The following is a 27,193-nucleotide window of genomic DNA, read 5'->3' on the forward strand; positions in this document are numbered from 1 at the left end:
ATCAATAAATTATTGTTCATGACTCAAACTCTGAGGATCCAACATTTTAAGGAAAAAGTGTAACCTTGCTACCTTATTTTTTTCTCTAAGATGTGATTTTAATGCGTTTGAATTACGTCACATGAGACCTTCTTTCACACGTCTGTATAGTGCTGAATAACTAATTCCAGGGGCTTCAGCCGACGTCTTCAAAGTCGTTCGTCAATGTAGAGGTGTATTGATGATTTGTTGTATGTCTAGTGGAATTTTCTTACGTCCACATTTTTTTGTCCTTCTTTGAGACACATCAACAGATTCACCAACAAGAGTATCTTTAGCTCGTTTCCATATCCTTTGAACCATCCGAATATGCACTGAAAGTAAATCTGAGACCTCTTGTGTGGTATGTTTACTCAGATTTTCTCTCACACTCCTTTTAAGTAAAGCGTTATAGACTGCCCACCTTTGCCCATTAGTAAAGTTCTTTTTTTTTTCCAGTTGTGGTATTACCATTTGCGTTAGATCCTGCTCTAAGCGGTTATTGATTTACAAATTAGCAGATGCATCATCAAATCACAATGCAAAATCAGTATATATAAAAAAGTTTACGAGAGCACTTACCTTGGTCTTCAACCAAGTTGTCATTATGTCCTGCTCCAAATTGTAGAAACATAGATCAACAATTGTAATCGAAAGTGTACGTGCAACGCTACAGACTAGTTTTAAATCACAATCACGAGCTATTCAAGTTAACAAGAAGACTAACCTTGTTCTCCAACAAAGTGATCTTAAGTTTCTTCATTTTCGTTTGCTCCTGTTCCAAAATGGAGAACACATATTGACATCAATAACAGTACATAGAACAAAAAAAAAAGATTCAATTTACCTTGGTCTCCGATATAATCTTCAATTTCTTCATACAATTCATCGGCATGTAGCTCCAAAATCAGAAATTGATCCTCCTGTTCGATTGACATTGAGATTGATTACGATGGTACTTTCAGATGATGCTATAATCCTTACAACTGGTTCTACATCTTCTTCCATTGTTTCCTCACCCGCATGAGCATATTCACCGTTATTTCTTAAACCTCCATATTCAAAATCATGATCATCACTATTCGCTGGAATGGTATTCAAATCGAATAAATGGTTTGTATTTTCTGAAGGTGTAAAGTTTATATCGAAGTTGGCCATGGAAGATGATCAACCAAATTCCATGTTACTCCAAATATAAAGAAACGTGAAAATATTTGAATTTGAATCCCATTAGATTTCTTCTTCTACTTCTATTCTTTTTCTTTCCCCATGAATTTTTTTTTTCTCTCCACTTCTATTTTCATCATCGTAGTCAAAAACGTGTATACTCTATTGAATTGGAGTATTTCATTTAGTTAAAGTTGTTAATTGAAATTGGGAAGAATACTAAAAGGCCAAATTGCAAAATCAAAAATTTGAGTGTATGTGAAGCTGCTGAGATGCATGTGAAGGTTGCAAACGGTATCTCAAGAGATAACCGTCAGAGAATGTGTATCGGTGGTCGGAATCCGCAACGGAATTTTGATTTTGCGATAGGAAAAGAGGAAGCTTTGTTTCTCCATGATGAGGGCGAAAGAAATTGATCGGAAAAGTTTGTTTTTAAAAAAAACTCGGAGGAGTTGAGTTCGTGACGGAGGTGATCGGAGAAAAAGGAGATAATTGGAGAAAAGCTGAAATTAATTTATTGAATAAAAGAGAAACAAAAATAAAATTATAAATTAGTTTTAATCATGAGGTCAAAATAGTCAAATTGTACACTTTCTTAATCTAAGAGAATTTTTCCAGAACGTCATTTATTTCAGATTGGAGGGAGTAACTGATAAAACTTCATTTGACATACTAAATAAGGAACTTCCTAATTTTTCTTTTCTAAGAGTGTTTGGTTGTTTATGTTATGCTTCTACACATTCACATGATAGGCATAAGTTTACTGAAAGAGTTAGAGCTTGTGCATTTCTTGGTTATGAACCTGGTTTTAAAGGACACAAAGTTTTAGATCTTGAATCAAATGTTTGTTCTATTACTCGTAAGGTTGTGTTTCATGAAACTATCTTTCCTTTTATTACTAATTCGGTTTCACCAGGTCTTACTTTCTTTGATGATGTGATGCACTTTAATACTGAAAATAAACATAATTCTTACATATATGATGATTTCTCTGTTACATGCTTGAAGTTAGTCTTGTCTTTGAGTCATCAACTGTTCTAGTGCACACACAATCACAACCCTCTACTCTATTAAACACTTCGAATCCTATAGCTGATCAAACTCGAGATGACATGGATAACACTCAGGCCACGTAGAGAGACACATGCTCCTAGCTATCTTTCATAGTACCATTGCTCTAATGTTACAACAAAGCATTCTTCTTCTTCATATTTTCATGGTATTGTTCATCCTCTCTCCGCTTCTTTGTCATACGATAAACTCTCTCATGAGTATCGTCTGTTCTGTTTTGCCATTATTGCTAAAAAAAACCTAATACCTTTAAAAATGCAGTGATGTTGCAACATTGGCTTGCTACGATGAACATGAAATTGGATGCTCTTGTGAGTACATCAACTTGGGTGATATGTTCTTTACCTGATGGCAAACATGTCATTGGTTGTAAATGGGAATATAAAATCAAATATAAATGTGATGGCTCCATTAAACGCTATAAAGCTAGGTTAGTTGCCAAGAGTTATACACAACAAGAAGGAGTTGACTATCTTGATACTTTTAGTCATGTGACTAAGCTTACTATTGTCAAGTTAATTTATTAATCTTGGCTTTAGCAGATATTCATAATTATAGCATTAATCAGATGGATGTTACAAATGTCTTTCTTCATGGTGATCTAGAGGAAGAAATCTATATGACTTTGCCTCAGGGATACACTCCAAAACAGGGGGAGTCTCTATCAGAGAGACATGTTTGACGACTTGTTAATTCTTTGTATGATCTTAAACAGGCTTCTCGCCAATGGTTTCTCAAATTTTCCGGTGTTGTCCTTCAACATGGTTTCACCCAATCACCATTTGACCCTATGTTGTTTGTGAAATCTGATTCAGAAGGTTTTCCTGCTCTCCTTGTCTATGTGAATGATATATTGTTAGTGAGTAACATAGATTTAACGGTATTGGCTGTCAAAACCTTTCTTGTTAAGGAATTCAAGCTCAAAGACTTAGGTCAGATGCGTTATTTTTTTGGATTAGAGATTACTCGCTCCAAATAAGACATTTCTATCTCTCAGCATAAATATGCTCTGGAGTTACTTGAAGAATTTGGAATATCTTGATTCTTAGTTGCAAACCTTTTCCAACATCTTTGGAGCTGAATCTGAAGTTGAGTGAAGAAACAAGAGAATTGCTTCCTGATCCATCTTATTATAGGAGGTTAATTGGCAAAATGGTTTATTTGACAGTTACAAGACCAGATCTATGTTTTGCAGTTAACAAGCTGAGTCAATATGTTAAGGCTCTAAGAAAGCCTCATTTAGATACTGTTCAATGTATACTTGGTTACTTGAAGAATAATCCAGGTCAGAATTTATTATATCCGGCCGACTCCACTCTTAATCTTCGTGCAATTGCTGATGCTGACTGGAGAAACTAAAAGCACTTAAAATTAGTACTTAACATTAGTTGACTGACCTGCTCACTAGACCTCTTTATGAACGGAAATTCACCTATCTATTGTCCAAGATGAGATTATACTCCTTCCGTTTCAAAATATAAGATGTTTTAGAGAAGTTTGTTGTTTCATAATATAGGATGCTTTCAAATTTCAATGTAACTTTTAGATTAGTTTAGTATTTTATATTATGCAGTACTGTTTCTGATTGGTTGAACTTGTTAAAAGTAAAAACTTCTTAATCTGCGTGCTTTGCTTAAAACATCCTATATTTTGAAACGGAGGGAGTATCATTTATACTCTCCATCTTGAGGGAGAATATCAGAATGTATAAACCGGTTATGTTGTTTAGTTTAATTACTATTTTGGGTTACTATTAAAACTTAATTTTGTGATAGTATTTAAGTTGTAATCTCTTGTTATTAACATTTTAATGAAGCATTTTATAAAGATATAAGAAAGTTTATTACATCTGAAATAAAACTCTTTGCAACTTTGTATGATATCAAGTTATCAACAAAATATAAAATGAATAATCAATTTGCATATAAAATGAATAATCAACCGTCGTCATATCTCTCTTTTTTGTGTAGCCGGTATGAGCCATGTGTGTGCCTGGCGGTTGATTAATAATTTAATACATTACTATAGGAAATTTATAAGACTTGTTTAATTAGTTTTATCTATCACCAGTGACCCATTTAGGCATTTATTTTGAGGTTTTATCATCATTCACATCATACGAGACTTATGAGTTGTAGGAAACTTGGTTTGAGGCTTAATTGTGTGGCTATATTATTAGAAGCCACTTATACTGAAGAGATGGGGAGTTCGAACTTAACCTATATATATATATATATATATATTGTTGTTTTAAAATCAGTAATGAATGGATAACAAAAGCAAATCTTGTTTGATTCCCAAACCTCTAAACCCTCTAAAGCAACTTATGGTTCATAATGGTTATGTCAAATAGTAACACTTTATTCCAAGCATGAAGATGCTTAGTATTGAGATTTTTTTTTTTGGGGTCAAATAGTAGTGAAATTATTTCAATAGAAGTTCCCAACAAGTCAAATGTACTTCATTGATATAATCATACAACTTATAGAATTGTTCCAAAATTTTCAAACATTCACTATTATTCAAAATTTGGAGTGAAAATGGAGAACATAGAGACCAAGTAATTCAAGAAGATTTATTTACTCCAAACCTCTAAACACTTAACTACGAATATTTTATGCAAGTTTTACAAACTCATTTAATCGTATCGAGTATCGACTCCAACTTAAGACATACCTTGATATTAATTAATTTCTAATACTCCCTCGAGCACAAAGGACTCTCTCACAGAAACAAAAATTTCCAAGCTATCGCCTTTCTTTAAATCCTCAAAATTTAACACGGTACACATATATGAGACAATATGCACTATTCTTCATCTAATACGTATATGTTCAAAAGTCAAAGCGTACGTGCGTATCTTAAATCTTTCTGTGTAACTTCAAGTAAAACATAAATTTAGGTATTATATATCAAAACACTAAATGGCTAAATTTTGGGCCAAACTTAACTAAAAAAGACTACAAGGTAGAAATTATAGTTTCTTCTCTCAAGTATATTTGCAAAATACTTACGGGGCTAATTAGGTTTATAACCTACTTCTGTGTAAAGATTAAATAACTAACTGACGTTGCGTCAGTTTTCTTTACAAACTATAATAATTTTTTAGATAGGCAAAGGGAAGGCTAAGTACTAAATTATCATTTTAAGTTATAGTGATTACAAGATTGCTAGATAAATATCATCTAGTTACCACAACGATGATATTGGGTAGATATGGGGGAGAAGGTGATCGCTCTGAAAATGTAGTATACGCAAAAAAATAATGAAGTGTACAAATTTGTTATAAGTTTTATTTGTTCCACGTACAGCGTGACGTCAATGTCGCACTAATGATAATTTTTACTTTATGTTTGTGCTCAGTACATTCAATATTGTATAGAACGTATTATGTATACATATATATGAGGGGGAGGGAGAGTATATAAATAATATTATATAGAAATTTTTTTCCGACGATAGAGAAAGAGATCTTAGTGGACTTCTGCAACTTAAGGCTGTATATGTGACACACACACGTCCTATTGTTTCCTATCTGTCCGACTACCTCGAACCTCTTGTGCCTTGAAGCACAGGCTGTCCAGGTGATACATATCCATTATCATATTTACATCTAAATATATATATATATATATATATATTACATAGTGATGCATTAGTGTATGAAATCATACTGTATTACTCTAATGTATTTTTATATGTGTTGCAAATTTTGTTTTTAATCGTATGAAATCATACTGTATTACTCTAATGTATTTTTATATGTGTTGCAAATTTTGTTTTTAATCATTTATAGGATAAAAGTAAATTAAAAAATAATAATATGAATTTTGCAGTGAAAATTAAAATACTGATAATAAAGTTTTACTTACTATAGTTTATTGCTATTGTTTTTCGTGTGCATCCTAAATACTTAATGAGATCATATTATATTATATTATGAAATTGTTCTAGTTTTTTTTTATCAAAAAAAGAAAAGAAAAAAAAACGAACGTCAGGAGTCAGGTGGCAATTGGCATGGTTCTTGAGAAAGTCTGAATTGGTGAATGGGAACCCATCTCTCCGCCTTATGCCTCTTTTTCCGATAAACAAATAAAAAGATCCATATTTCTTCCCTTTTCTCTATTATTTTGTAAAAGAAAAAAAAATCATATAGATCCTCACCAAAAAATGGTGAAAAAAAATCAGATATACCATCTATCTATTTGTATTCCTAAAATATTTCCTCCTTTCTTTTATTAATTGTTTATTTTGTTTCATGTTTTCTATATATCCCGAATTTAATTAATATAGTAAGTTAAAACTATACTTAAACTAGTCATGATATTATTAAATTAAAAATTATTGATAACCAATTATAATATTTTCTTATATAATTTTTTTACTAGAAATTAATCATCGATAAAACAAAAGGATCAGTATATAAGATACTAATAAAATTGTGTTTGCTTCCAATAACCAAAAAAGATATCAATTACTGATACATTTAGCTATTTTAGCCTTACTAAGTTAGGGATTCTAATTTTATTATTATCGTAAGAACAAACAAAATATTCAGACCAAAGCCATTGCATTTGCATGTGGGGGAGAAGAGAAAAGAACATGAAGGCATTCTTGGCAGAGAAATACACGTGTCAAAAGCCCGTATTGCCACCTACTGTATGTACGCCAATGGCCTTATGCTACAACTGTTGCATAGATTGTTACAAATATGGAAACCTAATACAAAGAAGTACTGGACCGACCATGTGCTTTATATCCTCATCAATCTCTGAAAATATATTCCCCTTTTATTTCTAATAAATTAAAAAAAATTAGATAGATGTGTTGATTTTTTTTATTAATAAATTTATTTATATATTTATTCCTTAATATTTTCAGTAAATCTTATACGCACACGTGAGTGACATTTTCTTAAATTATATTCCTTCAGATATTTGGTTAAAACCATAATTGGTGTTGTTAAATATATACGGATTCATGTTCATCTGTCTAAATATCATCAATTAGAATCAAGTCATCTTTTTGTTCAAAAAAAAAAAAAGAATCAAGTCATCAACATGAAATTCTGATGGTTAAGTGTAACGTTAAAGTTTCGACTGACAACTGAATACAATATACTAATAATCATATTTTATGAATTTGTATTTCGTCGGTAATTTTTAATGACCGGTTTGGAGTTTTATGGTGTAAGAAAGATCCTGACATCGTCTTTTTAAAAACGATTTAATTTGCTTTCATAATTGTCCTTTCAAATGTTTTTATAACCCGTAATAGTTCATTTTATTCATAAGAAACACTTAACAAAATTCCCCGACCATGAGGTGGGTTTTAATTCCCGATGAAAGGATCCTAAGATGCAATTGCATAGTATAAAACTATAAACTATAAAGTAGTATAAAACAAACATAGAGTTCCTACATTTTAATTGAATAGATCATTATAAATTTATAATTAAGCGTTTTTCAGAACCACACTAATTGGATTGTGAAAACTAAAGAGCAATAGTTAAAAAACCAATGTTTTATTTCTTTCTTTTATATTTCTTTAATATGTGTAGTCACTACACATGACCTACTGTGACAAACTTTAAAAAAAATTCCATAAAATAAAAGACCCTAATTGTTGAAACCCCACGTTTAGGTTCCAAGTTCTAGTTAGCGTTACTTTGCGTTATCAAATTTGCCTATGCATCCGATTTTGTTAATGACGTAATATAAAATCACTACTAATTAATTAGTTATACTAGATTTGGATCCGTGCTATAGCATGGGTTAAAGTTTCTTTTATTTATATTATAATTTCAAAATAAAATATAACTTATAAGATGTTTAGCATTGTAAACTAAGAAACGATTATTATAATTATTTTTTGTATGAATATGAGAGATGTATTTTGGTGAATGGAGATCTGAATGATTTATATCAATGTTTTTTAACCAAGACCGGACCGTCCGGTCGGTTCGATCCAACCACAACCCGATAGGTATTTCGGTCCGGGTAACCTCTAAAAACCTAACAAATAAAACCCGCAAAAAACCATAAAAATCCACTAAAATCCCGTGAACCGGTGGTTGAACTGGCGGATCGGATCGGGTTGTCGGTCTCAAATTAAAATATTTTATTTTGGTCACACTTTAAACTTAAACCAAATTATAAATAAATGTTGTTATTTATAAAAGAATCAGTTAGTTATTTTATCTAATCATTTAAAAGTTTAATTTTAGTTGTTTAGTACTTAATTATGTATGTTTTATTCATATATTTATAGAAAAGTAGATGTTATATTCATAAAATGTAATCAAACTAATAAACTAATTGACCCGTAATTCAATTTGTCCGACTTGTTGATCCAGTGGCCCGAAAGACTTCCGGTTCACCTTCCGGTCCAGTTTTAAAGACATTGATTTATAGTAAAAGCTTGGAAGGATGTTAGGTCAGATTTGGAATATCCCGTTTAAGATTTTCGGTTACGATTAAGGTTTTATTTGTTACCATTAATATATGAACTATCAACTTGTAACCAATTAATATTTGGATTAATTTATAACTTATGTATAACCTATTTGTAACCATTTATAACCATTTATTAAAATTATAAAGTCTACCAAAATAATGTTGTGTACTTCCCTTTTATCAAAAAGGAGATAGTACTAATTAATTACTTAATACTTTATTGATTGCATCCTACTAAATCAACGTTGAATTGTTGTAGTAATTCCGAAGTCATAAATTTACCCTTTATTTCCTCAATACTATAGTACTGTTTTTTTTTCAAGCAATTCTATAGTGTACTATAACAAGCTAATTATAAAAACAAAACATAAAAGCATAGTACTAGCTAGTTAGTACTTAGTAGTTACGCTCTAGTTAATGGCAAGGCACAGAGCGTATGGTAACGCTTCCGTGCTTGATTCCATATCGTACGCCTAATGCTAACCACGAAGCATAACGTAAACGTCGATACACAGAGACTTTCCAATCTCATAATCGGTGCACTAATTGTTGGTATTTAAAATTAAAATCTTAGTTCCTCCTTTTTTTGTTATGTAATTTAATAATTATTGGTATTATTTATTAATCTAAGTCGCCTGTCGTCTTTTTTTTTGTTATGTATTACTCATGTATTGCTTATAGTTTAGTTCTTATACGTATAATTCGAACACATGTGATGTTAAGACAATAAACACAAAAGCAAAAATTGTGTGTTTTTACTTGGTACTTTCGACATGTGTCCGAAGTTTTAATGATGTAGGCATGTAGCATATGTTATGTTAAATTAGTTTTTAAAAATAACTCTTGAGTCTTGACTAATGATATTATTGATATTTATATAACTATCCAATTCTAAGAAACATCAAGCAATATATAGAATAAAATTACACGAACTCGAATTTGTGCGGGAATTCAATTTTGTAAGATACATCCTGAGTAAATTGATAACAATAATAAAATAAATAAAAAGGGATATCCGAGCAACCAATGAATTGGTAAAGCAGAAAAAAAACGGTGTTGGTGTAATTGATGACGCAGCTGATGATACTTTTCAGCTGTCCCCGTGAAAACCTGTTGTCGTCTCTTGCCTCTCCCAATGAAAATTACCCAAACTACGAGTCCTCTTCATTATTTGTTTTATTACTCACTTATTCTTTTATAAAGTAGTAACTAAAATCACATACACCTTTTTTTATTATTCAAGAAGAGACCAATAATTCATCAAAAAAATAAAAGTTACAGAAAAAAGTGATTTCGACCCACAAAAGAAATTAAAAAAAACCCATAAAAGTAAACACATTTTCATGATAAAAGAGTACTAATTATCGTACCCGTTACAACATGTACCTAACAGAAGAAACACGATACATATTATATATAGAATGCTTATTTTTCAAAATTATTTTTGCCTATAGTTTTTTTATATTTATGAAAAAGGAGCCCTATGAGGAGCACCTTTCCTTCTATTACCAAGTGATGAAAGAACCATCCCACGCAAGTAATGGCTCTCTTGCTTATTGTTCTTGTTCTTCTTCTTCTTCTCTCTCTTACTACTACTGTTGTTACCTTGCTCCGATTGATCGGAAATGACCATCATATCCTCTGAATCCTCCATCGTCGACATCTCTTCGAGCTGATCATGTCCGTCCATTCTCAAACCCTCGAACGTGAAATCCGATTCATCAATTCTATAGAGAATGCTTGATAAATCATCTCCTTGATATGATAAGTAATCCACCTGCATTCAAAATTTTTTAATCATTGTTAGGTAACATAATTGTGTCCTACTATAATAATAACAATACATATGACTAATATTGGACATGATAGTTCATAACCTAGGAAAGTGCCCACTTTGTACTTGCACATGTGTTTAAGAATATTAAACAAATGAACACATAATCCAAGAATTTTTTTAGCATGATTATAAAGCATGGAGAAAGAAAAAAAACAGCTGTTTCCCAAAGTTTTGTTATTTCAACTTGAGAGTAATGATTTATTAAAAAATAAACTTTACTAGTATTTCATATGGTTAAAAGTTGAAGCAATCATTCTATTCTATTATTATTTCTAATTTTTACTAGAATAAAAACAATAAACAAGAGAATCTCAAGAATTATTGGGTCTCACTTTTGATATTCATGAGTCAACTATGCCAACAACTTAACTAAATTTACATGTTTTTATTGCGCTAGTAAGAAAATAAATTCAAATTAAAAGGTTTAATTTATCTTCATATTCAACTAAAAGAATGAATATGTAATATATTATTTACCTTGCAGGACAGTGAACAAAAGTGGAATGGTTCTTGAAGGATTCTATCACAAGTGAAGCAAACATTTGAAGACACCTTAGCTCTTGATTGTGGTCTTTGGTTTATGAATATCACTTTGGCTCCATTAATTGTATATGGCTGACGTACAAATTGTCAATCAGTACAACAAATTAAACTTACATCAAAGCCCTGAAAAAAAAAATATAGTATTCACCTGAACATATGAACAATCTATGAGCTTCTCAAGATCACTCAGCCGTACGACGTCATGGTATACGTATCGTCTCACCTGCCAATTCATAAACGAAAGGGCTTAATTGATAGAATGTAAATTAGGGTAAACATCATAGTTACTGCAAAAAAATTTCTCTCCCAAAAATAAAATCAAACCAAGGATGGATTTACTTGCACCAATAATGTTTTTGGGGAATAGTGGATAATGATTAAAAATTTGAAATTGATAAAAACAAAAACCTGTGGGAAAGAAGTAAAGGGAAGTGAAGGAAAAGGAATTTGGTCAAAGCTTTGATGTTCTTTGAAAGCAACAGCTCAAGAGAAGTTGAGCAGAGAAGACAATAAATTTTAAAGGAACCAAGCAAATTGAAAAGAAGAAAGAATAAATAAAAGATGTGAAAAGATACATACTATATATAGAAACAAACCAAATCCACACAATAGACAATTCAAGTCCAATTACTATCATCACATACATAAAATATGTATACATGCTTTCAAACATCTACAATTTACAACATAAATTAGAGAACTGATCATATGTTTAGACTTTAATTAGAGTACAACTCAAACCAAATCTTAGTAGATGGCTTAAAGGGTCTTTTAAGAAGATGAACATTATTATTAAAAGAAACATATTTTTGGGGAGAAGAAAAAGTTTATGATAATGAAAGGTCCATTAAAATAAAATAAAAAGTTTTTATAGTACAATTTCCAAAAGCTCTATAATTTTCAATTACAAAGATTACTACTATGTGCATGTGAATTCCAATTAAACTCAAATCCGAGGCCAGAGTAAAAACAAAACCCATCAATTCATTTTTTCTATGGAATTGAGAAAATTTCTGGGAAAATAACCAAAAAAAAAAAAAAAAATCCACAAAAACAAGGGTTTTGGAAAATTTAGGCTTAAATTTGCTAACGTGGTTGTGAGTAATATAAGATGGGTGCAAGTTACCAAGTAAACTGTCTTACTACAATCCAAACATATTTTTTCATGATTGTTTTTTTAATCGGAGTAACAGTATAAAACATACGTACGTAGTTACGTACGCAGTGATTCTAGTTTGCGTAGGTGTGATAAGTGTAAGTAAGTACAAGTTTTCATCAAATTAAAAACAAACAAAATCAATAATCACAAAAAAAAAAAAAAAACATGGGTATTGAAATTGTCTCGAGATCGAATCAAGGGTCATCGAAATTTTCTCAAATTTGTCATTAGATCAACGAGAAAATTTCAATTAAAATTTGAGAAAATTAGTGAAAATTTTTGTTGGAAGTGAGTTTAGTACCTGAAGAAGAGGATGAGAGCGATGGGAAGGGAGACAGTGAGGACAAACACTGAGACAACAGAGTAAGCAGAAGACGTTCTTCTCGCTTTTACGGCGAGTTTCGTGGATTCCACAGCTCGAGAAGAATGTTTCAGCCAGTAGTCCTTCAAGCCATGCAGGTTTCGTTGCCACCATCATCATCATCTCTTCTTCTTCCTCCTCACCTTCTCTAACCATTTATGTTAATTAAAAAGAGTTCGAAAATTTTCACTCAATTTCAATATATAACCCTATTGATGAAGAAACAAGAACCCTAAGAAAGATTGAGATTTTGATTGGGAGCTTTGGACCTTAAATTTGGAGAGTGTGTGTGTGTGTGTAAAGAAGAAGAGAGTGTAAATGTTTATATAATATCTAATGCTATATGTATACGTGTGTGTATATATATATGTATATTGCTTATTTGTTTTGTAATGTAGAGGAGGTTCCAGAATTATTGTCGCTACGTATAGAAAGAGAAAGTGTTGGTTGGGTGGGAGAGAGAGAGAGAGAGAGAGAGAGAGAGAGAGAGAGAGAGAGAGAGAGAGAGAGAGAGAGAGAGAGAGAGAGAGAGAGAGAGAGAATGTCTTTATTGAGAAAACGAATTGTTCCCAAAAAGATCAAATCTTCTCTCCATTGGCGAAATATCAAAATTTTTGTGTGACAAAAAGTGTCATCATACATTATATTGAAGTTTAAATCTTGATTTTTCCATGGGACAATAACACAACTCAACATTCTTAAGTTTTTGATTACCTTTACATGGAACAAAAAGATTCGAGGAGATCCTCCGGAGGGGTTTTATCTTGTTTCCTTTTGAAACTTTACTTGAAACAATATTACTAGTAGAGTATATTACTGGTGTGTATACAATGTATATCTCTTTATTTTCTTCTTGTTGTTGTTGTTGTGTGCATTTATTAGGATATATACTTATAATTTTGTGAAGGACAAGTGTCCGAGAAGATTAGTTTGTTTGGACGGATCTCTAAGGCTAAATTACCTTTTTAGGATATGATATATGAGTCATGTTTTTACCGTCGTTCCACACTAGCAAGTAGCAACAAAAGAAAAGGTAATTTTTATCTGGTTAAAGATTTTACTAGCTAGAATTCACCTTTAAAAGATATTTGTAAATCTTATGGAGGTGTAAAGATATGGAGTGAATCACACGACGTTAAGAATATATGATTATGGATCTTAACATTAAAATAAAACGATTGTGACTAGTACATCTCCTCAAACCTAAAACCAAAACAAATTTTATTTGATTTCATTTCAAAAGCTACTTAAATCAGTAACTTTTAGGCTTTGTCGTGAGTTCTATACCAGTTGAGTTATTGTTTTTTTGATAAATTTTCTAAATTAATAAATAATAAGGTATAATGTACTATTATAAATACTATAATTTAGATATATGCCAAAAACATTAGTCTGGTTAGTATATATGATATGTTTATTAATTTAATAAACAAGAACGAACAAAACACACACAAGAGAGAGTGTGTATGGATGGCAGAGCCAGGGACGTTGGCCTTGGCAAGAGTGCTACTCTTTTCTTTTGTTTAAAACTTTTGAGTACTCTTCTCTTTTCTCCTCACCTCGGTTTCGTATAAAGCTTTCTCATATTCTTTGTTCTCTTTGTATCTTGACTAGTTAAATCTGCTCTATAAAAATGTGTTCCTTAGTTCGTATATAATTTTGGTTATTAGAATTAGTTGTGCATGGTTTCTGAGATTGTGGAAGACTAACCGTTGAGCATGCATCACAACTCACAAGAATAGGATCGAAGTTACATTTTGAAATTTCATTTTACATGCGATTCCAAGTTGGTCTAGCATAGATGATTTAAATATTTTTTTTTTAAAAAGGAAAATGAAATTTCAAATTAATTCTAATATTATAACTTATTTGTTCTTTGTTTTTAGAAAACTTAACATCGATATACTATTGGTGGTGTCACGTAACAAACTAGTTTGTTCTAATAAAATTCAAAATCCGTTGTCGAGAAAACACCTGAAATAATATAACAAATAGAATTGTAAATCGAAACTAATTTATAATTTTTGAGATAATATACAGATTTTGATGTTTAAAAGCCCATATACTTATTGGGCTTCAATAGGTTCAATTTCAAATCCACCAAAGGCCCTTTAACATCATCTACTTAGGTCGAAGGAGATATTTCACATACTCTCGCCGTCCGATTCCGATCAACAAAACACGACGGAGCAAAAATGGAGAACTCGATTCCGACTGATCTCATCGTCGAGATAGTCTCGAGATTGCCAGCAAAATCAGCAGCGAGGTGTCGCTGCGTGTCGAAGCTATGGAGAACCATCCTCCGGCGTCAGGATTTCACCGACTTGTTTCTAACCAGGTCCAAAGCTCGTCCACAACTCTTACTTGCGGTTAAACAACTACAAGACGGTGAGTGAGCTTTTACTCAGCTCCTCAGCCTCAGAATCCATGTAAGAAGTCGTCTCTTGTAGTATCCGCCGCTGATTTTCATATCAAGTTCTCTAAAGGAACAAGCGGATACGACTGCAGCTATGCCTCTGGTTTGATCTATTTCCATAAGATGTGTATCCCAAGGGAAGATGAAGATCTAAAGCATGTGATATGTAACCCTCTCACAGGACAGTATGTGATCTTACCTGAACTCAGAGGTGAATCGTATAGCTATCTAGGGTTTGATCCGGTTAATAAGGAATTCAAGGTATTGTTCATGTCTACCTGTTTCTATATAGCTTATAATGATACAGATCATTATATCTTAACACTGGGAACTGGGGAATTGAGGTGGAGGAAGATCAAATGTCCTTTTACTCATGAGCCTTTTTGGGAAAGGATTTGCATCGATGGTGTTTTGTATTACTCAGCTCAAGTTGATGATGATGATGGAGGAAGGTCTAATGTGATAGTTTGCTTTGATGTTAGGTCTGAGAAATTCAAGTTCATAGCCGCACAACGGTATTATAATCATTTGGTAAGCTATAAGGGGAAATTAGGTGTGATTAAGTTGGAGTATGCTTATAGTTGTGTTGAGTTGAGTATGTGTGTTCTTGAGGATGTTGAGAAACAGGAATGGTCTAAACATGCCTATACTTTGAGGCCTGCGAGTCGAGTTGTTAAGTTTAGTCGCGATCGATCCGTTGTTTGGGTGACTGCTTCAGGTGAGATTGTTTTGTCGACGGATTATGCATCTTATCCATTTTATGTTATCTACTTCAATCCCGAAAGGAACACTCTCCAAATTGTTGAAATGCAAGGTGTTGGAGGAGCTAATTGTGATTGCGGCCTATACCCCTTTGTAGACTATGTAGAGGATCTTAGTCTCAACGATGCAATGCCACTCATGCCAAGCCCTTTAGAACTAGGGCGAAATATAGTTCCCGAGATGCCTAAACCACGACAACGTCGGCATACATCACCTGACCTCTCCAAGTCTTCTCAATCTGTGAAGAACAAAGAGCAGAACAAGTATGGATTATCATCAGCTAACCTGCTCTATCGCTCCGTTGGCTTAGCGATTTCATCTGCTGTTTTATTTAGTTTGTTTTTCGTTTTCTTTTTAAAGTTCTATCATTCTGCTGGCTAAGCTTAGCTAAACTTGTCACACATGGGACATAAGATCAAACCGCTTAATCAGTAGTATGTTTTAAAGGTACATTAATAGACGATGTCTGTTGCATTGTAGTATATCTAAATTAAACTCCAAAATTATTGTATTCTTTCTATGACCATATCACAATGTTTAAGGTTGTAAGTTAGGAACAATTGCATATCATTGACTGTTGTTAAAATCCATATATTATCTATACACATACTACTACTCTTCCGTTCTACTGCCGAATCACCAAAATGGTTTATCACTACCATAAATTTAATGAGGTTTTGATTGGGAGCTTTGGACCTTAAATTTGGAGAGTGTGCGTGTGAAGAAGAAGAGAGTGTAAATGTTTATATAATGTTAATATTATTAAAAGTGGAGTACATTTTGAAAATGTCTACAATTTCACTATATTATTACCAAATGTGTCATTGCTTTTAAAGACTAAAAAGTCAGCTCGTTAAGAATAAACTCGGTTTAACATTATTTTATTTATCCATGTATCTCTCAATTAATTTTTTTATATACATTTTGCAAGTACATTTTGTAAAAGAAAGCTTGAAGTTCTATACTATTTACAATCCTATGTCATTGACATTTATCGTTTGTTAAGAAAATTAGAAACTAATATTATTATATTTAACAAAATTTCCTAAAATCATTCCTTAATATATCCAATTACAATTTTCCAATTTTTTTTCTCTCCTTTCATCCTTATATGATTTTATTTCTTTTAAATATTATTTTATTACATAAAATATATAATAAAAATACAAGTTATTTTGCATATGTTGCAATGAATTTTTTAAAACAGATGTATATTACTCAATCAAAAAAGTGTATGTATTATGTTCCACATCGGGTATAAAATTTTAGACAATGGTTCAAGTTTATTATAAACTAGATACGGACCCGCACATACGTGCAGGGATATTTTCATAAGTTTTTTTTTTATTTCTAAAAGAATTTGTTATGTTTTTGTTAATTACAAATTTGTTTTGTGGGTTTGTTGAGAGTTTTTTTGTAAAAATATTGTATTACAAATATTATGCATAGTTGTAAAATAAAAAAAATAGTATGCATAGTTGTAAAATAGCTTCCGGGGATAAATTTTCGGATCAATTTTAACATAAAGTTTTTTTAGTCCTTCATACATAGTACAATTACGTTTGGCAAAGCTAATGGTTGTTGTAAGTCTTCTAGATTCAGACCCGCACGTACGTGCAAAATTGATTTCAAAAACTAAGTTTACTATCCTATATGCATTATATTATATACATGTGAGGTAATACTTGTAAACATATTTTTTAGGAATCAACATTCATAGTCCAAACTTGTACCTGTTTAGTAATAGATTTGTTTTTAGTTCAGTTTATACAAACAGAATAATTAAATTCGTTTTTGTTATAAGTAAAGACAAAAAAAAAAAAAGGTGGTATGTCTATTTCTAGATCTCAGATTCGTCTCATCCCATATATATCATGTTTTCTCATTCATAACTATAGTTTAAATAATAATTTACTGATTTAAAATATTATATTTTATTCCAACAGATCAAAACATAACTAAAAGATTTGGTATAACATTTATAACCCGAACATATATCAGTTGGGCATTTGGTACAAATTATTTCATATCTATTACAAATTATTATAAGATTTTAATACTATAGATTAGATAATATATACCTGAAAATTTATAGATTATATTTACTTATTTGGTTTATCATTGTAAGCTCACAAGTAACCTGAAAAGCTGCGGGTTCACTGGAAAATTAAATAAATCTCGTCCTGTTTTCTTTCTCCCAAAATTTTATTTTGAATTTTAGTTGTCCAACCTTAATTAGTGATGTAAGTATGCATGCTTTGAATTAATTTTGTGCCAAATAGGTAATATAAAAATGAGTTTGGAGCATATTTAGAGTTTTTTTTCTTAAGAACAATTCTTCTAAACATTTCAGTAATTTATATTACTGAAATTACTGTTGGGTTTTAAACGGCCCAAGGAAAAAAATTCTGTCAAGAACTTTACTTTTTTTTCCGTCAATTTCGAGAACCAAAAATTAGAAAGAGAAAGTTTCTCTGAAAGCAATTGGTGAAGACGCATGCGGTTCTTCATCCTTCCTCTATCAGTCAAAGCAAGGCTCATCAGTCATCAACGTTGATCAGGTTCTTACAATTTTATTATTCTCTTGTTTTGTGTATGTTATTAAAGTTTTGAATCGAAGTGTGTTTTTAATTGTTTAGTTTTCTGTAAATTGTTTGTCCAACAAAAAAAAAAAGAAAAGAAAAAGTTTTCTGTAAATTGTTCTCAAACTATAACTATGAGAAACTGAATGACTCAGTGACTTCAACATCTTGATTTTTATTGTTTTCGCAGAATATCATTGTCACCATCACAACTCTTATTTTCTACGATTATTGATCTAGAATACCAAGTCTAGTAAATGATTAAAATTTAATATAAACTTTTTCTTGCAAATCCGATTATGGGTTTTAGGCATAATATTAAAGTGATGCTCGATTTTGTTAAAACTATTCTGATAATAGATAATTTGAATGACCTTTCTAATATACTTTTTTTTGCCGTCAAATATACTCTCTTACATTGGAAAGAAAGACAAAATCAGTTTCTTTTTTGTCATGTTAATAAGTTAGACAAAAAGCTAAGCAATATGGATCTAGGCAAGAGAAGCATATGCAAGCACCTGCCATTCCATAGAAATAAGAGGTTAGTAATTTAATCCTCGTAACTTCTCATTTGAAAACTAATCAGAATAGATTTGAATTAATACTAAATAAACTTCGACAAAGTAAATTTTGAAAATATAACTCCTACATGTAAACCTTGTAAACTTTATAGTTATATGTACACTGTAGATGGTATCCTTTTCAACATAGAGAATTGATTGAAAATAGCTTCCAAGTTCCAACTATGATCATGATAGCATGCATCTGCCATTGCCTCTTAAATCTGTAATCAAAGAGAAACTTGCAAATCAGAAACATAATTCTTCTCAATTATTTTCCAATCGAGTTTAATCACAAATCTCTCTAATTCTTTGACATTTTTTTTCTTCACTCCATCCTAAAATTGAGAAGTTGTGAACAGACATATAGAAGATTAAAACAAAAACATTTAAAATAAAATTTGTTTCATCTATTATGCTGTTTTTTTTTAACTTAATTTTCTTACACATAAATGATGTATTCTCACATCATCATCATCGAGTATCATCTTCAAGGTTTCTTCTAAGAAAGTTGGATATTGCCTCAAACTGGGTACAATCTTCACTTGTATATTCCAAATCATTGTTTGCAGCCATTTTTTTGTTTTTTTTTTGGAAAAATTTGTAATTTTAGATGGTTTGCAGTATTCGAGATGAGTTACACCTTCATTACGTCTACTGTATTTATAGTTGTAGGGCATGTTTAAAAAGTTATTTTCTAGTATTTAAGATTTAATCATATCGTCTATAATTATAATTGGTAAGTTGCTAAAATTTTATATATAAGAATATTTCGAAATCGTTTAGAATATGGTAATTATCCGAAATTTATGTGTAAATTGTCAAAGATGATATTTTATTAAAGGAATAATTTTTTAAAGGAAAGATATTATAATATTGTAATCTCCTAATTGTAACAATATAATTTGAATTGTTATATGTTACATTAAAGGTTGACATGCTAAATACGTGGGTCGATCTGTGGGAAGATTTGTTTAACTTTAGGAAATATACACTTTAATATCGTGCAATCATATTGTTTGGCTGCAATTTTTATTTGTTCTCTTTAAGTTCATCTACACTAAAATATCAATTAATACCTGTTTGGCTCTGATTTTTTGGCTAACCGTAATCCATTTAATATATGTTTGGCATTTCATGTAATAATTTTTTAGTCTATGTTACTTATTAAAAATGCTTCCCTTTTAATAGTATAGATAGTACTAATATGACTAAGGGACAGTGCTATATGGCGAGACGGTTTGAATCGATATTAATATAAATTTAAAATATTATTAATTTGGTGCTACAACAAGGATAAATCATCATTTTTTTTTAACACCATCAATATTAAAATATTGAACATATCTAAAGTGATTACATTATGATTATGTAGAAAACGAATTTTCGTGCGTTATACCACGAGTTAAATCGTAGAATTAACAATCAAATACGACTATATAAATACAATTATAAACATCAAATAAAATTGACTAACCACCACACCTTTTGATTTGATAATTTTATTAAAAATGTACTTTCGTAGTGTACCGCATGTTAAAATCTAGTTCTCTAGAATCCTTACAACCAAACAAAATAATTTCTTCTTTGATAAGATTAATTTCAAACTTTTTAAAATCTATCTACCTAATTTAAAGCGATATCAGATAAAAGTATAATTCTTTGATTATGCCTAGGTGGGAGAGAGAGATTGAGAATTTGAGACAATTCAACATTCTTAAGTTTGTAATTACCTTTACCTGGAAGAAAAATTGGAGATACTCAGGGAAGGGGTTTATCTTGTTTTCTTTTGAAACATTTTGAACTAATTCAGTATATTTGAATATTTTTTCTTAACAAACAGAATTGTAGATCGAAACTAAGCTGTTATTAGAGAGATGATTTCTAAATCCATATGGAATTGTAAATTTTAGAAATCAAAACAGATGGATTTCGAAATAACATGTTTTATCCTTGGATTTCAATCATTCTATTTTACACTATCAAATCCATTCAAATCCATATAAAACATAATGTGGATTTTGAAATCCAAAAACAAATCATTAAATGAATAACAGAGGATTTTAAAAAGTATTTGTAAATCATGGAACCAATAACACATGATTTTGATAAGTATTTTAAAATCAATGATTGAATAACACATGATTTTTGTTCGGATTTCCAAATCCATCAAAATCATACATCCAATAACCCCCCCTAATTCTATTTGTTTCGTGATCGGGAGATGAATAAGGAAGAGAAGGAGATGGTTCAGATTTTTAATTTGGTTTAGTATTGGTTTTAAGTGGTCAGGTTTTTTAATTTGGTTTAGCGTTGGTTATAAGTGGTTTAGTATCAGTTTAAGTTGTAAACCAGTAAATCAAACGTTTGTGTGTAATTAGGTTTCGAACTTTCAAATTAGGGAGAAACGTCTAGAACTTCCGATTTGTGTCGCCCGAAATCGCAATTTGAATTATATGGAATTGTGGTGCAATATGAAGGATTGTTTTCCCAAACTTATTTATCATATTTGAGATAATATATAGATTTTGATGGTAAAAAGCCCATATGCTTATTGGGCTTGAATATGTTCAATTTCAAATCCACCAAAGGCCCCTAACATCATCTACTTAGGTCGATGGAGATATTTCGGCGAAGAACATATACACTCACTCTCGCCGTCCGATCAACAAAACAAGACGGGGCAAAAATGGAGAAGTCGATCCCGACTGATCTCATCGTCGAGATAGTCTCGAGATTGCCAGCAAAATCAGCAGCGAGGTGTCGCTGCATGTCGAAGCTATGGAGAACCATCCTCCGGCGTCAGGATTTCACCGACTTGTTTCTAACCAGGTCCAAAGCTCGTCCACGACTCTTACTTGCGGTACAACAACTACAAGACGGTGAGTGGAGCTTTTACTCAACGCCTCAGCCTCAGAATCCATCTGAGAAGTCTTCTCTTGTAGTATCCGCCGCTGATTTTCATATCAAGTTCTCTAAAGGAACAAGCGATTGCAACTGTAGCTATGCCTCTGGATTGATCTATTTCCATAATATGTGTATCCCAAGGGAAGATGAAGAAGATCTAAAGCGTGTGATATGTAACCCTCTCACAGGACAGTATGTGATTTTACCTGAACTTAGAGGTCCTTCTTATAGCTATTTAGGGTTTGATCCGATTGACAAGGAATTCAAGGTATTGTTCATGAATAATCCTGAATATATAGCTTCTAGTGGTACAGATCATTATATCTTGACACTAGGAACTGGGGAATTGAGGTGGAGGAAGATCCGATGTCCTTTTACTCATGAGCCTTTTTGGGAAAGGATTTGCATCGATGGTGTTTTGTATTACTCAGCTCATATTGATTATTATGATGGAAGAAGGTCTAATGTGATAGTATGCTTTGATGTTAGGTCTGAGACATTCAAGTTCGTAGGCGTAGAAAGCCGTTTTGATCAATTGATTAACTATAAGGGGAAGTTAGGTGGGATTAAGTTGGTGTGTGAATCTATTTTTGGACCTGTTGAGTTGCGTATGCGTGTTCTAGAGGATGTTGAGAAACAGGAATGGTCCAAGTATGACTACACTTTGAGTGCTGGGAGTGATTTCCGTAATGTTGAAGAGTACCTCTCTGTTCATGGGGTAACCGCTACAGGTGACATTGTTTTGTTGATGAATTCTGCATCTGCTCTTGCACCGTTTAATGTTTTCTACTTCAATCCGGAAAGGAAAACTTTCCAAAGTGTTGAAATCCAAGGTGTTGGAGTTGATTGTGATTGCAAATTACAGGCCTTTGTAGACTATGTGGAGGATCTTAGTATTAATGATGCAATGCTACTCAAGTCAAGCACTTTAGAACTAGGCCTTTGTTGCCATACATCTCCTGGCCTCTCCAAGTCTTCTCAGTCTGTGAAGAAGGAGCAGATCAAGTATGGATTATCATCAGCTAACCTGCTCTATCACTCTGTTGGCTTAGCTATTTTTTTTGTTCTATGTAGTTTGTTTTTCGTTTTCTTCTAGTTCTATCATCATTTTGCTGGCTTACCTAAATTTGTCACAGAAACGCCTAATCAGTAGTGTATGTTTTAAAGGTGCATTAGTAAACTAGTCTGTGCTGCATTGTAGTATACCTAAATCAAGCTCCAAAATTATTGTCTTCTTTATATGACCATATCACAATGTTTAAGGAACAACTGTGAATCCGATCCCACTGATTAATATGCATATATATATATTATCTATACACATACTACTCTTTTCGTTCTACTGCAGAATCACCAAATGGTTTATCGTCGCTACCATAAATTTAATCAAATGGTATTCTCTACACACTTTCTAGCTATACCAGTTGACCGTGCTTGTAATCAACGATACAAAGAACCTCTATACGAGGGACTCCAGTAGTCAGTTGCACTGTTATCCCGGTACGCGATTGGGGTGCAAGCAATAGGAACCAAACAGAGCCCTCTACTCCTTAGATCTAGATGTTGTCTTGGTCCTCTTTTGTTGTGATCTTCTCTGTCCCATCCTCCCCATGGATCCTACAACCATACATAACTAAATAAATTTTCTTTTCTAAAATATTTTAACACCTTTTTCTCCTTCAAATGTTACCTTAATTGCTGAATTCTTCATATAAGGAGTGCTTAGCAGCTGTATAGTGGTTAAAATCACCAACCAAATTGTTAATTAATATAAGTAATTATGGGTATATATATGCTTGCATATGTAGGCAACAATTATTATTTTCGTTACATTTTATCGTATATATAAAGCACGTTACCTTTACTTGCTCTTGATAAAAGTTTATATAAGTGATGGCTTCTTGAAGCACAGAAGCAGTGTCCGTCTGAAATGTTTTCAAACCAAATGTTTTACTTTCTTCCTTGTAACATATAAAGGAACGTTGAAAGAGAGAAAAAGAAATTAAAAGCTAAATAGAAAGAAAAAATACGGTCTTATCTTTGTAGTACCTTTCCAAAGGGAGACACAATTTGCTGTAGAGTCGTGATCTTGTCTCGAAGCTTGGCTTTGGGTAGTTCCTGCCATTTATTTATTTTTTTTCCAAAATAATAATGTAAGTACTGTATAACGGTTTTGACTTTCTAATTATTTAACCAGTATAGTTTCTTTCAAACAAATTTGCAATATTAGACTCGATACCTAAATAATATTCGACTCGATACCTAAATACATCAATAATTAAAAAAAATCTAATATGTAGTTACCAATTTTTCAACAGAAAAATAAAGATTATTATCAAAACAAATTTAACTATCAAAGTTAGTGCTTGTCAACGTACAGTTTTGCTTTCATCAAAAAAGAAAAAGAAAAACGTAAATTTTTTACTGTTTAAGTAGATAAATGTATATTCACTTGTTTTTGTTTTTTTAGTCATCCGATTAAAAAATTAAAACTCATTATTTTTTGGCATGCATTTATTATAACCGAAAACCGAAAAACCGAACCGAACCGAAATAATAGGTTTGGTTTGGTTATGGTTAAGTCTAAAAATCCGTTTGGTTTTCATTTTAGTTAAGCATTTGGTTTAGGTTTGGTCTGGTTAAAAACCGTAAAACCGAATGGTTTTTTTGGTTTTTTAAAAAAATTTAGGATAAATTAGATATAATTAGTTTCTCCAACTTATAACTTTAAATTGTATAACAATATCAATATTTTTTTTTCTTTATTGGGCTTATAGTTATTGATCTCTTAGTAATCTATCGAATTACAAAACTAAATTTGGATTCTATTTTTTTTTTTTATGTTTAGGTTTTACTTTTATGTTTATTTTTAGTTATGTATCAACTATATATTTTTTAAAAGTATAAAATAACCATTAAAAACCGGAACCAAACCGAAACCGAACCGAACTGTGATACATATGGTTTTTATATGGTTCCATTTTTTATGAAACCAAAAAAACCATAAACCGAAAAAACCTAACCGTAACCAAACCGAATTACATATGGTTTCTTTATGGTTCCATTTTTATAAAACCAAAAAAACCGTAAACCGAAAAAACCGAACCTAAACCAAACCGAAAAACCGAACGCCCACCCCTACATTTATACGTACTTACGTACACACATATATAGCATAGAGATTACCTTCTCCGGTGAAAGTGTAGAGCCACCGCCGCATTTGGCCTTCTTCGAGACTTCATCGGAAATTTCTTCACATCTTTTCTTCTTGCCGGCGTTTGTTGTTCCCAACCTCACAGTTGCCTACAAAAACAGCTTCCAAGTTCGTGTTTAACGTCGGTACATATATATACTAGTTGGTAATATTTGTATAACTGTGGAGTTGAATGGTGAATGAATCTAACACCTTTTACACTATTGCATCATATATTTGATGATATGAACAGATTTGGTATAGCGTATACGTACCAGTGATGCCGTTTGATGTTCTTTCTTGTTAAACTCGGATAAGTTTAAGGCCTTAAAGCATGGCTTAAACGACGGATTAATATCCGACAATGGCCGACTTAACCTTATATCAAGGAAACCTCTAGAACTTTCAATAGGATCATGGAACAACGAACCACCACCACCAGTACTTGAGCCATTATTGTAGCAAAGAGTTTCCTCGTTTTTCACTTCCAAGGCTTGTCTGTACATAGAAACATCGTCGTTTGTCTGAGAATGATCATGATCGAAGTGATGATGAAGGTTATGGTTCATGTCGGGATTATTCGGTGGCGCGATGGACCAGTGCTTCCCTACAAGATCTGTTAACTTTGACAGCCGTTGGTCACTACGTTGATCGTACCTAACTTGGTTTGTGTCATAGACCCAACCGTTACCGTTATCGCAGGCTGGCTCGTATGATTGTAACTCTGATGTTGTTGATGAGTTTCTTGAAGATGTTAAGTGGTGATTATGATGATGATGATCCATCATTTGATCTCCTAAGCTTCTACCAGGCCTGTTCATTTTATATATAAATGTGTGTATTTTAGAAATGTGATATTTATACAAAACATAAGGTATATATGAACTCTATATCTTTATATATATTATGAATTTATGGGTAATTTACATGCTAGCTTATTGTTTTTGCTTACAGAATAAGAAACTATACATATTACATTGCAATACTTTCACTAAAAATAATTTTGAGAAATTGTAAGTACTAAGCAAATACAAAATGGTAATTCTTCGTTTGCGTTTTTACGTTTTCGTTTATATATTGTTCAAGTAATGGCTACGAAAAGAAAACATTGTATTTTAAAAATTGTAAAACATAATATTTGATCTAGTAGACGCAATATACCAAAAACAAATATATTAATTATAGTTAACTACTACAACTTTCTTTTACTTAAAAAAAAACAATAAACTACATATCTCGAGTGGCCAATAATAAAAGATGGATCTTATATAAGTGCAAAATTATAGGCATACCCTCACCAATCAAACGTTAAATCATTTATTGGGGAACAATAATTCAAAAGAGCTACTAATTCACTTTTGTAAACTAACTTTTAGACCTCTCTTTTGTTTCTAACGTTTTTTTCTATTTTATTTTTTAGACCTGGAAGCATAAAGCATATTCATTCTTTTTTAAAACAAAGAAAAATAACAATAATATGAACTAGACGATATCTTTATGGAATGGAGCGTAAAACTTTAAACCTTATGCTAAACTTTGAATCTATTAAACCAAAAAAAAAAAAAAAAAAAAAACTTTGAATCTACAATTACCGCTATGTGAATTGCAAGTAATAACGCGAAAGTCAAAGAAGAATAATTCATGAGTGGATAAGATAACTATAAAGTGTTTTGATAGATACTTACAAGAAGGCAAGACTCCATAGATGATTGTGAGAAGAGGCGACATGGTCGCGGAGTAACTCATCGGAGGAGGAGGGAGGCTGAGCCGGAGCCGAGAGAGAGTGATGATTCGAGGATTCAGCAGTTAGGTCCAAACGATTTGAAGCGTTTACGGTAGAGATCGAGAGATTGTCTTCTTCACAGCTAACGTTTGTGTTTGAGATATTAGTACTACTCTTATGGTAAAACGACGTCGAAGTAATGGAGTTTGCATGATCGTTATGATGATGTTGAACATCTTCCCACCATGATGAACTTGGAGTGCATTCTTCCCTTAACATTTTTTTTGCCTTTCTTCGAACCGTTTTTTTTTTTAGGCTTCGTCTTTTATTTTGTTGGTTAAGAGTCTAGAGGATATGTGCATTAGAGAATATAAAGTGTATGTGATACGATCGGTGGTGGTGACAATATTATATGCGAGTGGGGTATGTCCACTAAGTT

At 31.8% G+C, this 27,193-nt stretch overlaps 3 protein-coding genes and 1 pseudogene across 6 annotated transcripts; 2 read left to right on the forward strand and 2 right to left on the reverse strand.

The window, feature by feature from the left end:
* Positions 1–9,919: 9,919 nt before the first annotated feature.
* LOC104757496 (protein RGF1 INDUCIBLE TRANSCRIPTION FACTOR 1-like) lies at positions 9,920–13,009 on the reverse strand. Its single transcript, XM_010480244.3, has 4 exons — positions 12,552–13,009; positions 11,240–11,314; positions 11,026–11,163; positions 9,920–10,488 (listed from the first exon to the last, which is right to left on the reverse strand). The coding sequence occupies exons 1-4, from the start codon at positions 12,765–12,767 to the stop codon at positions 10,177–10,179; spliced, it is 741 nt and encodes a 246-aa protein (XP_010478546.1). The 5' UTR covers positions 12,768–13,009; the 3' UTR covers positions 9,920–10,176.
* Positions 13,010–14,773: 1,764 nt separating this feature from the next.
* On the forward strand, positions 14,774–16,315 carry LOC104757497 (F-box only protein 12 pseudogene; annotated as a pseudogene). The gene has a single exon (XR_015586204.1). The product of XR_015586204.1 is annotated as an F-box only protein 12 pseudogene (transcript).
* A 5,252-nt stretch (positions 16,316–21,567) lies between these two features.
* On the forward strand, positions 21,568–23,077 carry LOC147924152 (F-box only protein 12-like). 2 transcript variants are annotated; one of them, XM_087494280.1, is made up of 2 exons: positions 21,569–22,569; positions 22,704–23,077. In XM_087494280.1, the coding sequence occupies exons 1-2, from the start codon at positions 21,621–21,623 to the stop codon at positions 22,730–22,732; spliced, it is 978 nt and encodes a 325-aa protein (XP_087350406.1). In that variant the 5' UTR covers positions 21,569–21,620; the 3' UTR covers positions 22,733–23,077. The 2 variants fall into 2 exon arrangements, with proteins under 2 accessions (XP_087350405.1, XP_087350406.1); XM_087494279.1 differs by having other exon boundaries at positions 21,568–23,077.
* LOC104757499 (transcription factor bHLH111) lies at positions 23,050–27,193 on the reverse strand. Of its 2 annotated transcripts, XM_010480246.3 has the most exons (7): positions 26,717–27,193; positions 25,307–25,844; positions 25,025–25,141; positions 23,888–23,956; positions 23,698–23,763; positions 23,529–23,567; positions 23,050–23,455 (listed from the first exon to the last, which is right to left on the reverse strand). In XM_010480246.3, exons 1-7 carry the CDS (start codon positions 27,031–27,033, stop codon positions 23,279–23,281), a joined length of 1,323 nt encoding a protein of 440 aa, XP_010478548.2. In that variant the 5' UTR covers positions 27,034–27,193; the 3' UTR covers positions 23,050–23,278. The 2 variants fall into 2 exon arrangements, with proteins under 2 accessions (XP_010478548.2, XP_087350404.1); XM_087494278.1 differs by lacking the exon at positions 23,529–23,567 and having other exon boundaries at positions 26,717–27,187.

Source organism: Camelina sativa, chromosome 17 (genome assembly GCF_030686135.1).
Source record: "Camelina sativa cultivar CO46 ecotype springtype chromosome 17, ASM3068613v1".
NCBI lineage: Eukaryota > Viridiplantae > Streptophyta > Magnoliopsida > Brassicales > Brassicaceae > Camelina > Camelina sativa.